General features: G+C 30.4%; 1 protein-coding gene across 1 annotated transcript in view; it reads left to right on the top strand.

The window, feature by feature from the left end:
• LOC108916244 (sodium/potassium-transporting ATPase subunit beta-2) overlaps positions 1-19,265 on the top strand; it is a 33,497-nt gene that overhangs the window by 3,900 nt on the left and 10,332 nt on the right. Inside the window, exons 2-5 of the mRNA XM_018722452.1 lie at positions 12,728-12,868; positions 15,271-15,390; positions 15,479-15,663; positions 17,528-17,629. Coding sequence (XP_018577968.1) covers positions 12,728-12,868; positions 15,271-15,390; positions 15,479-15,663; positions 17,528-17,629 — 548 coding nt within the window. The remainder of the gene's footprint in view (positions 1-12,727; positions 12,869-15,270; positions 15,391-15,478; positions 15,664-17,527; positions 17,630-19,265) is intronic.

Raw genomic sequence — 19,265 nt, 5'->3', positions numbered from 1 at the left:
TTGGTAACAGAAAAACAAATGAATTTTATAATTTTTTTTTTCAATCTACTCTAAAAAATGCAAACTATCTTTTCAGAGAAATAGATATATTTTTTAATTTCTAAGTAAAAAGTTATTACTATTTCATAAAACGAACGTGATTTTTTATCTTTGCCGCAAAACAAGATTTCGATAGCAACTTTTCATTATTTAAATAATCAATCGAATGACATAGAAAAAAAACTATTTAAGTGTTAAATCATAAAAATTGACGATTAAAAAATTTAAATTGTTATAACTTTTTTATTAAAAATTTAAAAACATATATATTTCTCTGAAAAGAAAGTTTACATTTTTTAGAGTAGATTAAAATAAAATTNCCTTATCTTTCTTTGTAATTTCCCTCTTGGTAACAGAAAAACAAATGAATTTTATAATTTTTTTTTTCAATCTACTCTAAAAAATGCAAACTATCTTTTCAGAGAAATAGATATATTTTTTAATTTCTAAGTAAAAAGTTATTACTATTTCATAAAGCGAACGTGATTTTTTATCTTTGCCGCAAAACAAAATTTCGATAGCATCTTTTCATTATTTAAATAATCAATCGAATGACACAGAAAAAAAATTATTTAAGTGTTAAATCATAAAAATTGACGATTAAAAAATTTAAATTGTTATAACTTTTTTATTAAAAATTTAAATCATATATATTTCTCTGAAAAGAAAGTTTACATTTTTTAGAGTAGATTAAAAAAAAATTATAATATTCATTCATTTTTCTGTTTATGATTTTTTAAATTTCTGAAATCCTCCCTTAACTTCTACTCTCCCTAACGCTGTTAATTTTAATAGTACAAGAAAAAGTCAATGGACCATTTTTATATAGAATTTTATGCTCTGCAACTTTTATAAGAAACTTTTTCTTCTAGCTCCTACCCCATTTGAGTTATCTTGAAAAACCCTTTTATTTTATCTTTTTTCACCCCTGGCCGGGGGTTGAAAAAAAAATTACTATCACTTATTGTTATTACACACCTCAAATTAACTTATATCAAAAATTGAGGTAAGTTGACCAAAATTGCGAACTAAAGGCCCATTTAATTGAACTATTACAATTGTAACAAAAATTGAAATTGAATTGAAAAAGAAAACTAAATATTTTTTAAAATCTCAACATCGGGCATATATTCAATGTTCCGTAAATATTCATGTTAAATTCTCAAATAAAAAAAACATCTCTTGAGATATAATCAGAGAACACTATACCAACTCTCTGATACAATGTTGAAGTATGGTTATTTAATATTAGACTATGTCCATGATATTTAGTTTCCTATACTACCTACTTACGAAATTGATTTAAAATTCAAACATACTCTCTGATATATCTGATAAGCTCATATTCATGCAAAAATGTTTTTAAGCTTGTTTAATCGATAATTCCATTTTAGTCTGGTTTAGTTTAGGTTATCTTTTTAACCGAATCTAAGCTTTTGTTCTATTCTCGCAGTTACTGGCAGTTCAGCTTTGGTTTGAACAAGAATAAAAGCGGGTTAAAAAGTTTCAGTGACAATTTGAAAAGCGATTCATTAAGTCCGGAAAAAGAGAGTTTTTTGGACAACAATAGCAACAAAGTTTGTTAAATGCATATCTACGATAGTTTAAAATTTTTGTTAATTGAATCCTGGTTCATGTTATAACGAAATTTTTCTGGGAAATGTGGACAAATCCTGGAAAGAGTTCAAATAATTTCAACTTTTCTACAAAATTCGATAATTTGTTAAAGAACTCGGAACTGTCATGATTACTTGAGTTATACGAGTACGTCATGATATTCTCTGAATATGAGAACAAAATCTTTCAATTAACAACAATAAATAAAATTTAAAAATGGAACTTGTAGTGTAATTTGTTTACAATTTGCCGTAATTTATGACGTAGGATAATATAGAACGACAACGAAAAACAAAATTTGGTAAAAGCTCTATAGAATTTTTTGCTTTTTTGCGATTTCTCAAATAAATATTTGCATTCGTTCAAACATCAGTCAGCCTTAAGGCTTTTAAGTAAATACAATGACACTGACAAGTGCCCAAACGATTTTGAAGCATTAAGACGAAAGTCAAGCCCACCACCAAAATAATATTTTCTTTATATCTGTCTGGAATGATTTCCCACTTAGATGAATTTAATTAGATTCGGCCTTCTCTGCTCATAACATAAAAGCATTTTTTGCTCTGCAAATCGTTAGAAAATAATCCCAAGTTCTAAAAACAATCGTTGGAATCCATGCTAATGGAGTATCATAAATCACAGTCTATAAAATAATATAGAATAATTTTCCTCTCCCCCTCACAGATTAAATTAATAGCAACCTCATTTAAATTTTAATAAGTTTGAAACGGACAACTTATTATTTATGACTTCGTTATGGTAGTATCAATTAGACTAGATGATGTTAAGAGAGGTACCTGAATATTTTATTTCAGATTAATGTTATAAAATAAAACTAAAAGATTAATTCCTTAACAGTAAAAAAAATATATTTTTATTCAAAAGCTTCAATAATTTTGTCTGTACTTTCTTCGCTATTTGGATTTCATTTTTCAAAATAATTTTATTCGTCCAATTCTTCCTCAAACTAGTATTAAATAAGATTCAAATATTTTATTTTTGTAGACATACAAGGTATTTATACGTATACAATTAAATATCAGTATGTAATACAGTAAGCAATTTTTATAAGTGAAGTATCATAAAAATGAGGCACTATTTTATGGCAACACGTAATGTGTTTCGACATTCGAAGGAGTGAATATTTTATGTTTCTTCCACTTTAGGATGGACATAATTTTCAGTAGGTGGCCATAAAGAAATACGTAACACATCTGTGCCACGTTACCCTGAGATCAGATTAAAAGTGCGCACTTGCATACCTGTCTTATTTATTAAATGTATGCGATATGTTCTAGAACAGTTGGAATATCCCTCGACCAGAATTTCCTGGGATCAAAGTAATACGTATCTACACACAAAAGTCAACACTTAGCCCATTGAATGTGGCACCATGAAAAAAGACACGAATAAAGACTCCTTATTTCGTGCAAGTCTTGGTTTATTTGAGTGTAATATATTTCTTGAACATATTAGAAAATAATGCACAGTGTTATTTTTAGGGGTCTCCACTCCCTTGTCCACCCCATAACTTATTTCTGTCTACGCCAATGACCACCTAATTTCCGTTTTCTAAAACAAAATTTATTTTCTAAAAGATATTTGGGAATTTTGCTGTAATTGAATATAAAAATGAATATGATGAAAATACAAGATGTTCGAGAATTTCTTTTTTATATTTGAGGGAGCGATTCTTTAAATAAAAATTAAAAATTACTGCTGTTTAAATATTATCCCCAAAGATGTTCCTTTTTATATCTTTGCATGGACTTTACTATTTATATAAGCTTTTTTCTTAATTTTTTGTGCATAACTGCTTCTTCAAATATAAGAAAATAATTATAAAACACCCTGTATTTCAGCGCAAAGATCGAAACTTTTGCTTTGCCGTTTTAAACGATCTCGGTAGAAAATATCAAAATTTGATGAGAACAAATAACAATTTTAGTTGTAAATGTAAACGATTAATTAAAATGGGTATACTGAATAGGATTTCGACTCCAACAGACACCTTGTATATTATTTTTTTACATATTCAGGACATAAATTAAAGTCTCTATCTTAAACAATTTTAGAATTATACTAAAAACTGATGTTTCGTAGTACCACATTCAGTGGGCTCAATATACATTGGTATACCTACAGGAAAGTTGGTCTAAATCAGAGGTCCTCAAACTTTTTTGTATCGTAGACCACGCGCCAATTTTTTCTGTTTTGGGTAGGCCGCCGTCTTTCTAATATTGAATTGGTACAAATTCATCAATTTCAATGAAATTTATAATAATTCTTAAACAGTTTGATATACAAAATAATATTAATTTAAATTTCAATAACAAACGAATAACAATAATTTGATAAGTAAAACGAAATAGGTTGATTCAGCTCAAGAGAATATTCTAACAATTAGCATTAACTAAAATTCAAAGCAATTGAGTTATTGATTTGACCCGTAGACGAAGGATGATCGTACCATCGATCTGGAATTTTCCCATGATTAAACCATGGAGTCATAAAGTTCCCCATCTAATTCCAAATCGTCATCATGTTTCATAAACATTTTTTTTTAATTTTATTTCATATGTAATGTATGTCTATTATAAGAAAGTAGGCATTATGTAAATACATAGGTACTATCTGTGTTAAGTAAATTATTCTGTTTATGGAAAACCAAAATTTCGATCACCACCTGCTTAATCCATTCTCGTAGACCTCCATTTACATCTCATGCACCCCCAATTTTTATTTTCGCTGACATGGACTCCATGTAGTTCCAAATCCTAGGAGTCGATATACACCACTTTGGGAATCATTGGTCTAAATCGTCTTATATTTGACACCTCCCGACTATTCTGGGACCTATTTAAGTATAAGTGACACTAGTACTAAAATGTACTAAAAATTATAATATTGAAAATATTAGTGACCCATTTTGTGTAATTTATAATGATTTCCTGGCTATACAAGCTTTTCTTAACATAATTATAAAGCTAATATTAACCGTCAAAGATGTAGGTTCAATAATTTGTTGTGTAAATGATATGTGTCGAAGCTTCTTAATTGGATCACATAATAAGACGCTCCACACTAGGATAAATAATTTCGTATAGGTAGGTATCTATAGGACTTCAAGAAATATAAATCGCCAGTATTAAATTCCAATTAAAAACATTATGTCTGTTACGTTACTATTTTTACAAATTTTATCAATTCTAATATTCTTAAATTATACGAATACACTGGAAATGTTACTTGAACCGTAAAAATCGATATGTCTAGATATAACCTTTAGTCTTAACGATAAAAATAATTTAACCCATTTATTTCCTCTTGTTTGTATCTAAAATACATTATTCCTTTTAAAGTGCTTTACTGTGTCAAATTGTTAATACGACATAATACATTTTTTCACTTATACAGGGTGTCCCAGAATATGTGGTCAGTCTCCCGGATTTATGTAGGGGACGTTAAAATAACAAGACAAGTTCCTATAAAAATTTTCCCTAGGAGGCTAATGGACGAATTGTTTAAAGCAATTATTTAACGGATAGTGTGAAGTATTTCTGATTCAGAAACATGCGGTATTAACTATATAATGTATGTGAGTTTGTGATATCTAAGTGTTGCTTATTCACGGACATTAGTTGCTCCTTATTTTCTGAATGTTGCATATGTGATGTCGGCCAAACTCGGAGAAGATGTTGGAAGAGGTGGGAGAGTTCGATCTACAGAAATATTTTTTGCAAATATTTTTTTTTTTATACCTACTGACTTACCATATTGATACGTCGAAAACTTGTTGGGAACCGCTGACCCTACCAATAGCTCTGCCTATGTCTATGTGTGTCAGTGCATGCTTATTTGAAAATCATTTTACATAAAGATATGTAACTAATTCATTGTTATTGTATTGATTTTAGTATATTTATTCACAATATTTATGTAATCATCACGGGCACTTTCCATTCACGAAAATAAAACAGTGTAAATCAGAATCCAGAAAAATAAATTACTTAAACATTTGTTCACAGTAAAAAACACACATATACGTACTGAAAACTAAAATAGAACTGATAACCTAAAATCGAACTAACAGTTTTTCTATTTACTATTAAAAAAACGAGGCAAAGCGGACGACACGCCATTTACGGCCACAACCGTTTACCTCTTTTTATGTAGTATGTAATTGGGGGACGATATACCAGAGGTTCTCAATAAGTTTTATCAGGATTCGTTATTATTTTAATCGCCGTTTGGTTCAATGATTTTGATTACATAGTACATAGAACTCACAAAAATAATGGAAGTGAGTCATATACAAGTATATTTCTTACATGTTACTGAGGTTCGAAGGGCTTTGAAGTTCCAAAATAATTACAAATTTTCAAGTTTTTCCCAAAGTGGTGTTTTTAAATTTGGGAATTATTGTACCAGACATGCTTTATAATATGCGGTACTCAATGATAAATTATATAGTCCGGAGGTGCAGATTTAGACAGGCAGCTCACTTTCTTCAGAATTTCTACGCTCCTGACTCTTAGAAAGAAAACAGATTTTTTAATACTATTTTTACTTAGGAGGATAAAATATTCTTCCCGTAATCGATTCTGTTTTAGATTTTCTATAAGATGAACAAAAAATTTATTTTTTAAATATAGTAAATAATTGAAAAGATTTCTTAGATTTTTTAAGTCGGGAACGCAGAAGTTATATTTGTTCGAATTTCAACGCCCTCTTTCTATCTCCCCAACGAAGCATTTGGAAAAAAATCTTATATAGCTTGCTCCTATTATTTTTGTATGCACAGACGAATTTATTGATTCATTTCTGTGTACACTCTGTATAATAGTGGCATATCTTTCAAATAACATCAGTACAAATTGTACATTTTTTTATGTACCGTATCAATACGGTAAACATTAATTATTAAAAAAAAAATAACCATGACGAATGTTACGATCAATCAATTCACATAAAATGGCTATAAATAGGCATGTCATTCTGTTTCTATGTGACTGAGTTGTAACAGCAATAACAGCATTACTAATTGCACTATTTCCACAGTTAATAAACGTATACATTTTTCATTCAATCATGATGTCAATTCGCTATCTGATTGCAGTGTAGCGGGGCTGCTAGAATTAATCAATATCCTGATTGACACGTCTGAATCGCGTGCATGCTCGTATACATTGTAATATCCCCGTTTTGATGGTATATTCTGTGCAAGGCGTGCACTGTGTTGGAGTTTTGCAGCGGGGTAGGTTCCATTTTGTACAAAAAAAAACTGTGTAGGATATAACAGAATGCCTTTTTCCATGAAACATGAGTAAAATTATTCCACTTAAACTGTTTCTAAGATCTTTTAAAGCCTTTACTGAAATCATTTTTTTACTAGTGCTGACAAAAAATTAATAAAGTTGCCACCCAATTCTGGAACATATTTATAACGAATGGCTCCTACTAAAATTTTATTTCAAACAGATTTCAGTAAATATGTTATTTACAAGTCAAATATCTTAGGAGTTCCGCAGGATTCAGTCTTGGGTCCTTTACTTCTTTAATTTATGTAAATGATCTACATAACATTCTTGACAGTAATATTTTAAGTATACTTTTCGTAGATGACACCTACCTATTACATACAGCAAGTTAAAGTTTATCATTTTAATGAAATGTTTTACTTAATATATCTAAGACTGAAACGACGTAATTTTAATGTCATTTGTCTTTCTAAATTAAAATTTTGCCATCACTTTTTTTCAAAATTTGTACAATTGCTACACTCACGAAAAAAAAACAATAACATTTTATGCCCTGAAGCACTTACATGATCCTTATTGCCTAAAAAATTCTTGGAAAGAGAAGATGTTTTCGAAAGATTGATAACGATCTTTAAGATTAAGTTGTTTAATTCTTTGAAAATAAAAAGTTATGATCGATACACTATCGTCAATTAAGGTTTTAGCCTGGATATTGACATTACTCTGGCGTTGAATGCAGATATTTGATGACTTGAGCATGTTTCATATTTTAATTAAGTAAATTAACAAAACATCTTGATTTGCTACCATTATTTGTTCTTTTCGCACCATTCATAGAAAAATTCATATGTTTTTCCTACCTTTTCCTGAATATATACAGGAAGTACAGGGGTTTAAAAATGTGTCTAAAGAGAATTAAAAAATTCTAGTTCCCATCTAACTCTTGATTGTTAGGTTGCATACCTACTAGGCGCCATAGGAAGATCACCAAGTACATACGTCTGACAACCTCCAACAGCAGACGATTTAAATGTATAAACTGTAATATGAAATTTTACCAAACCTCTGCAATCAATGGAATAAACATAGTATTTTTCATGATTTTGTAAGCTTAAGAAAATTGATAGTAAAATACAGGGTGATTCATAAATGGTGAACAAAAATGAAACCTCCTATTCTTTGATGAATTTTAAGGGGTCTTTACTATAAAGTTTTTATCTAGGACGCTTCGTTAAAAAATACAGGATGTTAAAAATATTTTTAATTTTTTTAAATTATTTAAAAACTAGTAGGTGAAATTATTATTTGAAATTTGGCACGTGTTTATGTAAACTTTGTCCAAAATCTGAAGGTTTTTCCCTAAAATTTACATGCTCCAGTGGCGGTGACATAGGGTATCGGTGGCATATTTTTCTAAATAAAATATGCACTGCTTTACGGTAACAACCATGATATTTTCGGATTTGTCTTTCAATTTTCTACAAATTACTACTCTCTTATGTTTTTCGAAAAAGACTGATTTTCGAGTAAAACTTAAAAATCCAACTGAAAACACTTACATAAATGATATGACAAGCACTAATCATTCTTCTATTATTATTTATTCGAATAAAGAAATTAATTAGTCATCATTTTAATGATTTTATTTGAGTAAATGCTCCAAAATACTTCCATTTCCACGAACGCAGGTCCGACATCTTTTTAGTAACGAAAATGTAATTTCTTCGAAATTTATTCTTGCTTGAATCTGATGAAAAGCATTATTTATATCTTTCTTCTAACTGCTCAGAATGTCAAAGTCGCTATCGCAGCCCACTATGTAATTTTAAAAAGCATTAGATTCGAATATCAAAGTGTCTTCTCAGTTCGTTTTTTAAGTTTTACTCGAAAATCCGGCTTTTTTTTGAAAAACAAAGAGTAGTAATTTGTAGAAAATTGAAAGACGAATCCGAAAATATCATGGTTGTTACCGTAAAGCAGTGGTGTACTATTTTATTTAGAAAAATATGCCAACGATACCCTGTATCTCCGCCACTGAAGCATGTAAATTTTAGAAGAGGGCCCAGATTTTGGAAAATATTTACATAAGTACATGTGCCCAATTTCAAACTATTTCACACAATAGTTTTTAAATTATTAAAAAAAATTAAAAATATTTTTTGAAGTTTAACACCCTGTATCTTTTCAACCAAGCGTCTTAGATAAAAACTTTACAGGGAAGGTTCCCCTTAAAATTCACCAAAAAATACGAGGTTTCATTTTTGGTCGCCATTTGTGAATCACCTTGTATATGGTGCCGGTTTTTTGTTCAGAGAATACCTTTCAAAAAACATGTTACATTGCAAAATTAGTTAGTTGTTGACCTTCAGGCTCTTCTTATCGTTACTTATTTAGACTTTGTTTCTTTTGAAAATCTGTTTACAACACTACTCATATGACATAGTACAGGGTGTAGGAAAGTATGCGCAAAAAATTAAAATGGTGCTTCAATTAATAAAAATAATGAAAAGTACTTAATTTTTTCCAGTCAGAGAATATTTTTTCAAAATTGGTGCATTTACTGCACCCACGAAAAAAATAACGTTTCAAAAAAATTCTTGGAACAAGAGGACGTTTTCAAAAGATTTTTAACGATCTTTAGTATCAAGTTGTTCAATTTTTTGAAAAATAGTAGTAAGGGTTATTTTCCGATTGGTGGCTTCCCTGGCGAGATATTCAAGTGCGTAATTTAAATTGGGACATCCTGTATCGATATATATATATTAGGGGCAGATATATCATGGGATAGATCATTGACACTTTTGATCAGGAGCACATCAAGTAGGTACAAAATATCAAAAATCCAGATAAATCCACCGGGACCTGAAATCCATAAGGTTTATGCGGGGCCCTTTATTAATGATGTTTATTTATATTATACAAAGTTGGTAACAAATTTTCCTATAGAAAGCCGAAAGCAAAGAAAGTCTTTTCTAATTTAAAGTGAATCATGAAAAATTCAGTGGTACTTGAAATCTTTCAGGTTTAAAAAGGGAAATTCTCGTAGGTTTAAAATTGAAGAGCATCCAATTTTATGTTAGCCAGAAGCCTTTCAAGAAGGCACAGAAATAAAGTTTTGTATTTATCAAAAGGCTAAACAACGTACAATTTTTAGCGTGGCACGAATGCAGTGTGATTGATATTTTTATTGGCAACTATTACTGAGGCAATTCCTTATTAAAATTATGACAAAAACTAATTTTTTTAATATTAGTGGGTGAAAAAGTGGCATATTAGTAAAATATACAGTGCCTTCATAAATGATTACAAGTCACGTGACCAGTAATTTTGTTTGGCGCAATAGTTTTATTTCCTTCACTTGGCAATAAAATTTAAGTAAAATTAAATATTATTAAAACAATAAGATCAAGATTACATTAAAACATAACATTCTGTTTCACCGGCTGGTAATTGTTATAATATTTCGCGAAATTTTATTCCACCAATTAGCGATCGCATTATCTCGAGCATAGACGTAACGGTTTGTCATTGTCCATTATAAACGAATCATTAATATTGATGAAGCTAAGATTTAGTGATATTTAAATCACAATATCAGCCGTGTAATATTGGTTGACTAAGTTCGGTGGTCACGTGGCTTTTAATCATTTACGAAAGTTCTGTATATACATTTTCAGTTGGAACTAAAATATCCTATTTCTATTTCTTCTAATTCTATTTTTAAATTTGGACCCGCTAGGTAACATTTTATAATTCAAGTAAAAATTTCAAAAACAAGAACTTGCATACTAGCAAGTTTTTAGTAACAGTTGAGTTGTAGTTGTAATTCCGTCCCTTAAATTTTATTTATTTACATCAAAGGACACTTTGAACATCGAAATACTGAAAATTCATCGTTTTTCGGCAAATTTCTGGAAGTTGTTTAAAAAATAACAAGTAGCGAAGTGAGGGTAGTTATTTGCTACGTAGGGTGAGTGGGTATTGATCGACGCCACCCAACCCAACATCTCTGTAGTATATTTTATCCAACAGTGTTTAAGTGACCTACTTATGATTACACCGGTTGATATCGACAGAGATTAAGTATTTTTCCACATCTTCATAGTTTCGTACACCTCAGGTTGTGCGAATAATTGACGACTGGATGTAAATCGATTGTTCAGCGAGATTAAATTATATTTTCTCTGTTAATGCTTACACTTTTTATGCAATGTGTAGTGAGAAGTGAGTCGTTCCTTACATACAGGGTGTTTTATAACCCGGCTAGAATTCAACAAAATAAGCAAAATAAAATCCAAGTTTTCAAAACTTCAAGAATAATAAAAAACCATTTATTAACATAATATTAAATTCTTATACTATAACTGAAAGTCCAACAAAAAAATTGAGGAATTAGTCATGTTATCATAGTACAGTTATTCGTGTTTCCTTCATAGTTTTCTTTTTGTCACATAATGATGACAATGCGATGGTATGGTATAACAGTAGTGATGAATTAATCGATGTGATATTAGTATACGGTGAATGTTCTCAAACTGCTGCCATATCATCGCTGCTGTATACCAAAGAAGCTAAATCCAATCCTTTTCAGTCGAAAATTTATACTATAACATTTTTGAACAGTACTTAAAAAAATTCTTATCCATAATAACTAGAAGTACGGTTCATTGAATATTAAAACCGTTGTTTTAGATTGCTTAATATCTCTTTTGCGTTTAAAAAATGAAAGTTATTTTTACGAGCGCAGCGAACAAAAATATCATTCAAGAATGCGTAAATATTTCACAATCGAGTATCAAACAACGTTTTGGGAAAGCTGTGTTTCAAAGTTAATAAAAAAGTAAAGATGCGAAGAAGAATTTTGTAATCCACTAATCATTAATTAATTTGACTTCTAATGTTTGTTATTAATTCATGTAGACCATTTTGCATATTTACTCAACTGGAACTAAAATAAATATTATTAACATGTTAACATGTCAACTTTTTTCGGAAAAAATATTTTCTGTATATGGGAATCAAGAATCCTGATGGAAAGAATGTAAATTAATAGGTAGATAACAAGATGATACATGACAACAAGATTTTCCTCTTAGCCATATTTTGTTGTAGTTTGTGACAACTTTCAGGGCTGATTCTTCTCGTCGAAAAAAGAAATAATATGTTCCTCAGAGATTGGAATTGAAATAATCATCAACCATTCAAAGACCTATAAATAAATAGATTAAAAATTTGGTATAGTCATTTCACGTAAAATTTGAAAAAAAAAAACAATGAGTGACGAATGAGTTGAGAAGTTCTGAGAAGTTCAACTGTTAAAAGAATAATATTTGATCTTAAAGAGAATCTTTTACAAATACTTTTATAGATTTCCTTTTTTAGAGATATGTATCCTCAGACATCTGCTAATTTCGACGCCACTGGTTAGTTCTTCTATAAAGTCATATAAATAGGTAACTACTATAAGGGAATCGTATAGTACCAAATTTGAAGCCTATATTTTATGTTTTTTATTCTATTTTAAAGATGTTAATCTAATTTAAAAATGTTTTCTAAAAAAATCAAATTAAATGACGTCAAATGAAATCTCGATGCAAAAAAACTCTGCTCTTTTAACTGCTGATATGGCGAGAAACAACCACTGTATAGGCAATAACCAGTAAACGGCTAACAATATAATTATCCAAAACAAAAATTAAAAATGACATCGAACATTCAGAAAAAATAGCTAAAAATTTCTTTGTCCTTTCCTATACAATTACGACACCTTGCTTCTATGGCCCGATGCTTAAAAATTCTTTTTTTTTCAGGGAAAATCCTGCTGTTCTATCTAATTTTCTATTCAGTATTGATAGGATTTTTCGCTGCAATGTTGGCTGTGTTTTATCAAACCTTAGATATGAAGAAGCCCAAATGGGAGCTAAAAGAATCGTTAATTGGAGATAATCCAGGTTAGTCGCTGTCACATCTATAATACATCATACAGGGTGATTCTAAATTATGCAAAAGGTTATTATGGAACATAGGATCGAAAACGTTTTAAAATACATTATGATAAAGGTGTGTTGCCAAAAATACATTTGTTTAAAATAACTTTAGATAAATAAATCAGTTGCAATAATTTCATGATAGAATAGTAGGGGGAATCAACTGTTCTTAATAAAAAAATTGTTCTTTTATTATTGTTATTAGGGTCGATTTTGATAATATACATAGTTTATTTCGCGAAAATTGGCAATATACGCGGATTGCTTTAAAATTTTATTCATTTATATCCATAAAAATTAAAAAAAGCAAATTGCCATATTACTACTAAAATCCATTCACTCCGAGAAAAGTATATTTCTTATTGGCTTCGAAAATAATTCTAACCCACTTTTCTTAAAAATAAATAATAAATAAAGAAAAATAAAATTTGAAAGCTAATTATGATGCTCATTTTGAAGTTATTATTTTAAAATATGAGTTTTTGACGGCACACTTTCACCACTCGGTATTTTTATACCAAGTATAAAAGCGTTTGGGTCCATGTTCATAAGAAACTTTTAGCTTAATATGACACTTTTTATTTTCTGAACATATTTCATAACTACAGGGTGGGCCATTACTGTGAGAAAGTAAAATAACTCCCTTGTTATTCATAATAAAGAAAAAAAGTTTATTTAAAAGTTGTACAGAATCAAAAAACCTACACGCTAAATATTACATTTTTTAAATGGAACACCCTGTATAATCGAGTTCTGAGAAAATTCTATATGATTATGGCAATATAAATAGTTTAACATTTTAGTGCGGGGATGCCAAGTTATGTAGAAAATTCTTCGAATTTTGGAAAAAACATGTCCTCGAAGAAGTTGTATTAACTTTCAAATACTAACACTTGAAGTAAACATATTTGACATAGTTATAGGCAAATGTTAGGCAAAGACTTCTACATATATTAGCTAATATAGAAATTTTATACAGGGCATTTTTTATAATACGATCATTTTAAGAATGTTTAAACTTGATTTTCTAAAATTTTTCAAATGGAAAAACTGTTACATTGTGTCAACTTGTCAGTTGATAATTTATCATTCCATTTTGAGTTAATTTTATTAGTTATTATTTATTTGTGGTATTCTATAAAATAATAAAAATTAAGTTTTTTGAAATGTTGCTATATCTTAAAAACTAACAATTTTAGATATATAACATGCTTAATAAAAGTTGAAGTGGACCGATATGTGAATAAAATAGAAAAATAAAATACAGGGTGTTCAATTTGAAAAATTTTATAAAATCAAGTTTAAACTTTCTACAAATGATCGTATTATAAAAAATGCTCTGTATAAAATATCGATATTAACTAATATAGGAGTATTTGCCTAACATTTGCTCTATCAAATATTTTTGCTGCAAGTGTTATTAGTTGAAAGTTAATACAACTTCTTCGAGGTCATGTTTTTTCCAAAATTTGAGGAATATTCTACATAACTTGGCAACCCCGCAGCAAAATGATAAACTGTTGATATTGTCATATATAGGATTTTCTCAGAAATCCATATGTTTAAAAATATACAGGGCGTTCCATTTAAAAAATATAATATTTGGCGTGTCCCGCTTTTACTCATCACCCTGTATGTATAAAATTAATTTTGTAGTTTAAGTTTCTTGATTATGTATAACCTTTATATAAACTTTTTTTCTGTATTATGAGTAACAAGGGAATGATTTTACTTTCTCATACTAATGGCCCACCCTGTATGTATTTGATTTAATCAAAATAATAACTAGATAATATACCTACATGCTGTTTAATGATATTGTACAAACTTCAAGGGGTGATTCTAAGACGAAAAGTTTATATAAAAAGATTCGGTAATGCTTCGTTTTGAAGATACAGTGTCAAACTTTTTTAAAAATCGTTTTCTCATAAAAATCTTTATAATACTTAAGCCGATTTTGTTGAAATTTGACAGTGTTATTTACGGTAGAAGGGGGATAATTTAGCTCTAACTCAATTAAAATTATTAAGTCCAGTGGCGTCCTGGGGGAGCACCTTAACCAATATTTTTGACAAAAAAAATGTACGCCACTAACTTTCTAAAAACTTTCATATTTTCTTCGCAATAAGCAACTAAAAATACATTTTTATCTCTTGAAATTTTGTCATATCTTGCTTCCTTTTTGGAGAAAAAATCACTTTATTGCATGTCCCTGGGACAACATAATAAAAAATTGAAGCTACCAAACTATCAAAAACAGGGATATACCTGTTATTTTTTCCATATCAATAGTCCATTCTAGTCTCAGATATTGTTATAAAAATTAAAAAAATTTAAATTTCTGAAAATGAAATATATTGTTTCAGGTTTAGGTTTTAGACCCATGCCTCCAGAAAGTAATGTAGAAAGTACATTAATCTGGTACAAAAGTAGTGATAAAGGAAATGTACAGTACTGGCAAAATCAGTTAAAAGATTTTTTGAAAAGTAAGTAGAAGTTTTAGCTAATCATAACTAATAAGTTATACCGATTCATCTCTCTTTTAATTATTTACAATGCATTCTTTACTTTTAGTTTACAAAAAAGAGAAACACCCCTATGATTCAAATATTATGACATGCGCGGATTTCCAAAATGCAACAGATGGTAAAGTTTGTGATGTACCAATGACCGAGAGTTGGCATCCCTGTCTGGAAGAGAGTGGCTTTGGTTTCGGTGATCCAAAAGGAGGACCATGCATCTTCTTGAAGTTAAATAAGGTAAATTTCGTTAATATGATATTCTAATATCAAATAAAATGCCCAGGGAAAGGAATCTTTCGCAAAGACGCAAGATCTAGAAAAAACATACCATCATTCCAAAGTTCTCGGCAATAATATTTAGAAAATTAACAATTTTTGCAATTTTTTGTTAATTGCAAAACTATTTTTTGTAATAAAAAAAACGGAACAACGCTATTTTGTAGAAAATTGTATTGAAAATAAAAATAATTGCTTACATTATCTTCACAGACTGCAATCCAACCGAGATATTAAAAAACAAGCAGATAGAAAAGATTTTTTTTCCACGTAAATTATTAAAAACTTTATTTTTATTACTGTGTGACTCTCGTGCATTTTAATGTTTTGTTCTACAACATATTTGTAGCCGATTTGTAAAAAAATTTTTTATAGTTTATTGAACTACTTCTGAACCCCTGCCTTCTTCTTCTTCTTCTTTTCTAGCGGTTGGTCCTAATAAGTCCCATGGCACTGCCGCCTAATTAGGCCTATTGTGCGTCCTACTACTAGTCCTATTCCGCAAGCAGTTTTGTCCTTTTGACAAGGTCCAAAAGCTTCCTTGCTGACACTTCTCTCAGTTCCATGGGTTCCAAATAGGGTCTCCCCAGGAGCGTCATTCTACTACGTGCAGTCCATTTGTCCAGAGCCCGCCTGACCACACTGGGAGGTGTACCACAGAAGGGCTCCGGGCCAATGAACTCTGTCTCGGATCCCTTTTTAGTTCATCCGCTATCTCGTTCCCGCAAATGCCTTTGTGCCCTGGCACCCAACCCAGTCTAACTGTATTATTGGTGGCCAGTTCAGTCAGCATTTGTAAACAATCCCCCACAAGTTTTGAACTTATCTTGTGAGCGCCTAAAGCTTTGATTGCAGCTTGACTATCGGAGAATAGTTTACGTTTATAACCTAATTACATTCTCTGCCAGCCACACCATTATCGCGAAAATTTCTGCTTGGAATACCCCCAGACTATAGCTTGCACTCCATCTGGCTCTGAGTCCATATGTTCCTGCACCCGTCCATCTGGCCATTTTGGAGCCATCCGTAAACCATACTAGGCTCCATCTTTCCAGGATATCAAACTTTTCCTCCCATTCCTTTTGATCCTCTATCCGACTCTCAAATGGCTTGTGGAAGTGAAACCTTGGAACTATCCGGTCAGATACCATCCCAAGAGTTGGTTCCGACATAGATGTGTCCATAATCCTGGAATAGGAACTACCCCTCCAGTCGTTGTTATTCCAGAGTCGGTATGCTGCTAGCCGCGCTTCTCTTTCCACCACTATATGCAGCGGTGGTAGATTTAGCATGACTTCTAGCGCAGCTATCGTGGTCGATGCCATCGCCCCCTTTATACCTAAGCAGGACAGTCTCTGAATTCTATTCAGTTTTCCCTCACTGTGGTCTGTTGTGTTTTTTGCCACCACACCACAGCGCCATAAAGAATCCTAGGTCTTACTATCGATGTATACAACCAGTATGACATCTTTGGTTTCAGCCCCCAGGTGCTCCCAATAAGGCGACGGCATACACACAATGTCTGCTTCGCCTTACTCACCACTTTTTCCAAGTGTGCATTCCAGTCCAGTTAAGCTCCAGGATCACTCCTAGACATTTTACTTCCCTGAAAAGCCGAATACAAACCAGTCAAACCACTGCCTACTGGTATATTAAGATATGATCCACATTCTTATTATTTTTTCAGGATATTCAACAATGTTTTAACGCTCATATAAACAATTTACTAAATAAATTGGTAAATTTATGTTGTCACTTTCCGCAAAACGTGCGCTATGTAAAAAACAGTTTTTTTATTTTCTCTTCACCTAACGATAAATTATAGATCTACAGCTGGAAGCCTGAGTACTACGAATCGTCAGACCTACCAGACGACATGAGCGAACATTTGAGACAAAAAATCAGGAAGGCGCAATCAAAACAGGAGGTAAGACATCAATATTAATTTAATTAACTAGAGTGTACAATTGGGTATACAGGATATTTAAAATTTTAATATCGCGTGCAATAATTTTCTACATGAGTTTTATTCTGCCTGATTTACAGGCGATCTGAAGCGTTTCTCTTAAAATAGCTCTAAAACTTGACTGAAAGCCAAAAAAGTGTTTTTTAATAAAGTTGAGAAAAATATTAGCAAATGCCATCATGGGCGTCCGCAGAAAATTAACCATGGAGGGGCAAGGGCAAATAATTGTACATAAGGACTAATAAATATTCAGTATTTTTATTTATTAGCAGAAAATTTGAAAAGGTAGACTCAATGCATGGAACTATTAAAAACTAATAAAAAATAAATACATTTTCTAATTTGGTGACATATTTGTACATTAGGTGGAAAAGCCAAAGCCCACGCATTCGGACGCCCATGGATAATATCTGAGGAGGAATTATTTTAGCATTCACTGGTTGTTCTGTAATAAAAAAATGTATATGTAAAATAATAATTCTAATATGTAACTATCCAATATTTTAGTTAATTAAAACTTTAAAAGAGAATACATCTACTGAAATCTATAACATCAATCACAAAAAACATTTTAGGTAGGCAGGTGTTTTATAAATGCCTGGGCAAATTGTAAAACGACGTGTAAATACAATTTTCTTACAATTTGACTGAAAATTTTAGGCGTTTTATAAAACGTCGAATAGCTATGTCTTATTGTAAACGCATCTTAATTTTCATTTTGTTTAGAATATGAGTGACTTTCTCCAGTCGTTTTGTAAACGACTGAAAATCAATTAGGCGTTTCATGAAATATCAATTTGCATTTGTATTTGTATTGCTATTTCCTAAAAATTTTCATAAATTTGCATTAAATAAGTATTTAACAAATATCAACTGGAACAGGCAATCCTTAAAATGCAGAAATATATTAGTATTAATTGCAGAATTTCTTGTAGCCCTTGATCCAAAAGCGAATAAATAAGTTATCTAAACATTTTACCGCAGATGAGATTCATGTGATTGTGATTATGCAGTGATGTCATAGTTGTTAAATTAACATACATAACATAAACATTATTTAATGACTCAAATATGTTAAGTATGTTATTTCATAGTACCTAATATTGATTAGATTACTTTTTATACGCAATTAAATGTTTGTAGCCTAAATTCTTTAAGATGGGCAAAAAATCGATGTATTTTCAAAGCTAGAAATGTTAAACACTACTGAAGTCATAAACGATAATGGAAATTATAATGTTGAACTTAGGTACTTATTGTTAGTATTTATATTGCCAAAAGCTAACGATATTATATTTAAAGAGATTATTGAAAGTAATGGTTTGCATGAAATAGGTATCTACGTTAACTTTAATTAAATCGTCATATTTAAAACAAAAAGCAGGGAAAATAAAAAATAATTCTCACACCAGTTCAGTCTTATATAGGGTGTTTGCCAATAAGTGCGAAATATTTTAGGTTGTGGTTGCCGAAGTTGTGAAAAATTGTTCATATATACGTTGGTCGAAATATGTTTCGCTTCCGAGATACAGGGTGTTTAAATTTAATTTTTTTATATTTATTAACTATTTCAAATAGTTTTGAACATACTGTACCT

Source organism: Anoplophora glabripennis, unplaced genomic scaffold (genome assembly GCF_000390285.2).
Source record: "Anoplophora glabripennis isolate ALB-LARVAE unplaced genomic scaffold, Agla_2.0 scaffold1526, whole genome shotgun sequence".
Lineage (NCBI taxonomy): Eukaryota > Metazoa > Arthropoda > Insecta > Coleoptera > Cerambycidae > Anoplophora > Anoplophora glabripennis.
This window is presented reverse-complemented; position numbering and strand designations above follow the sequence as displayed.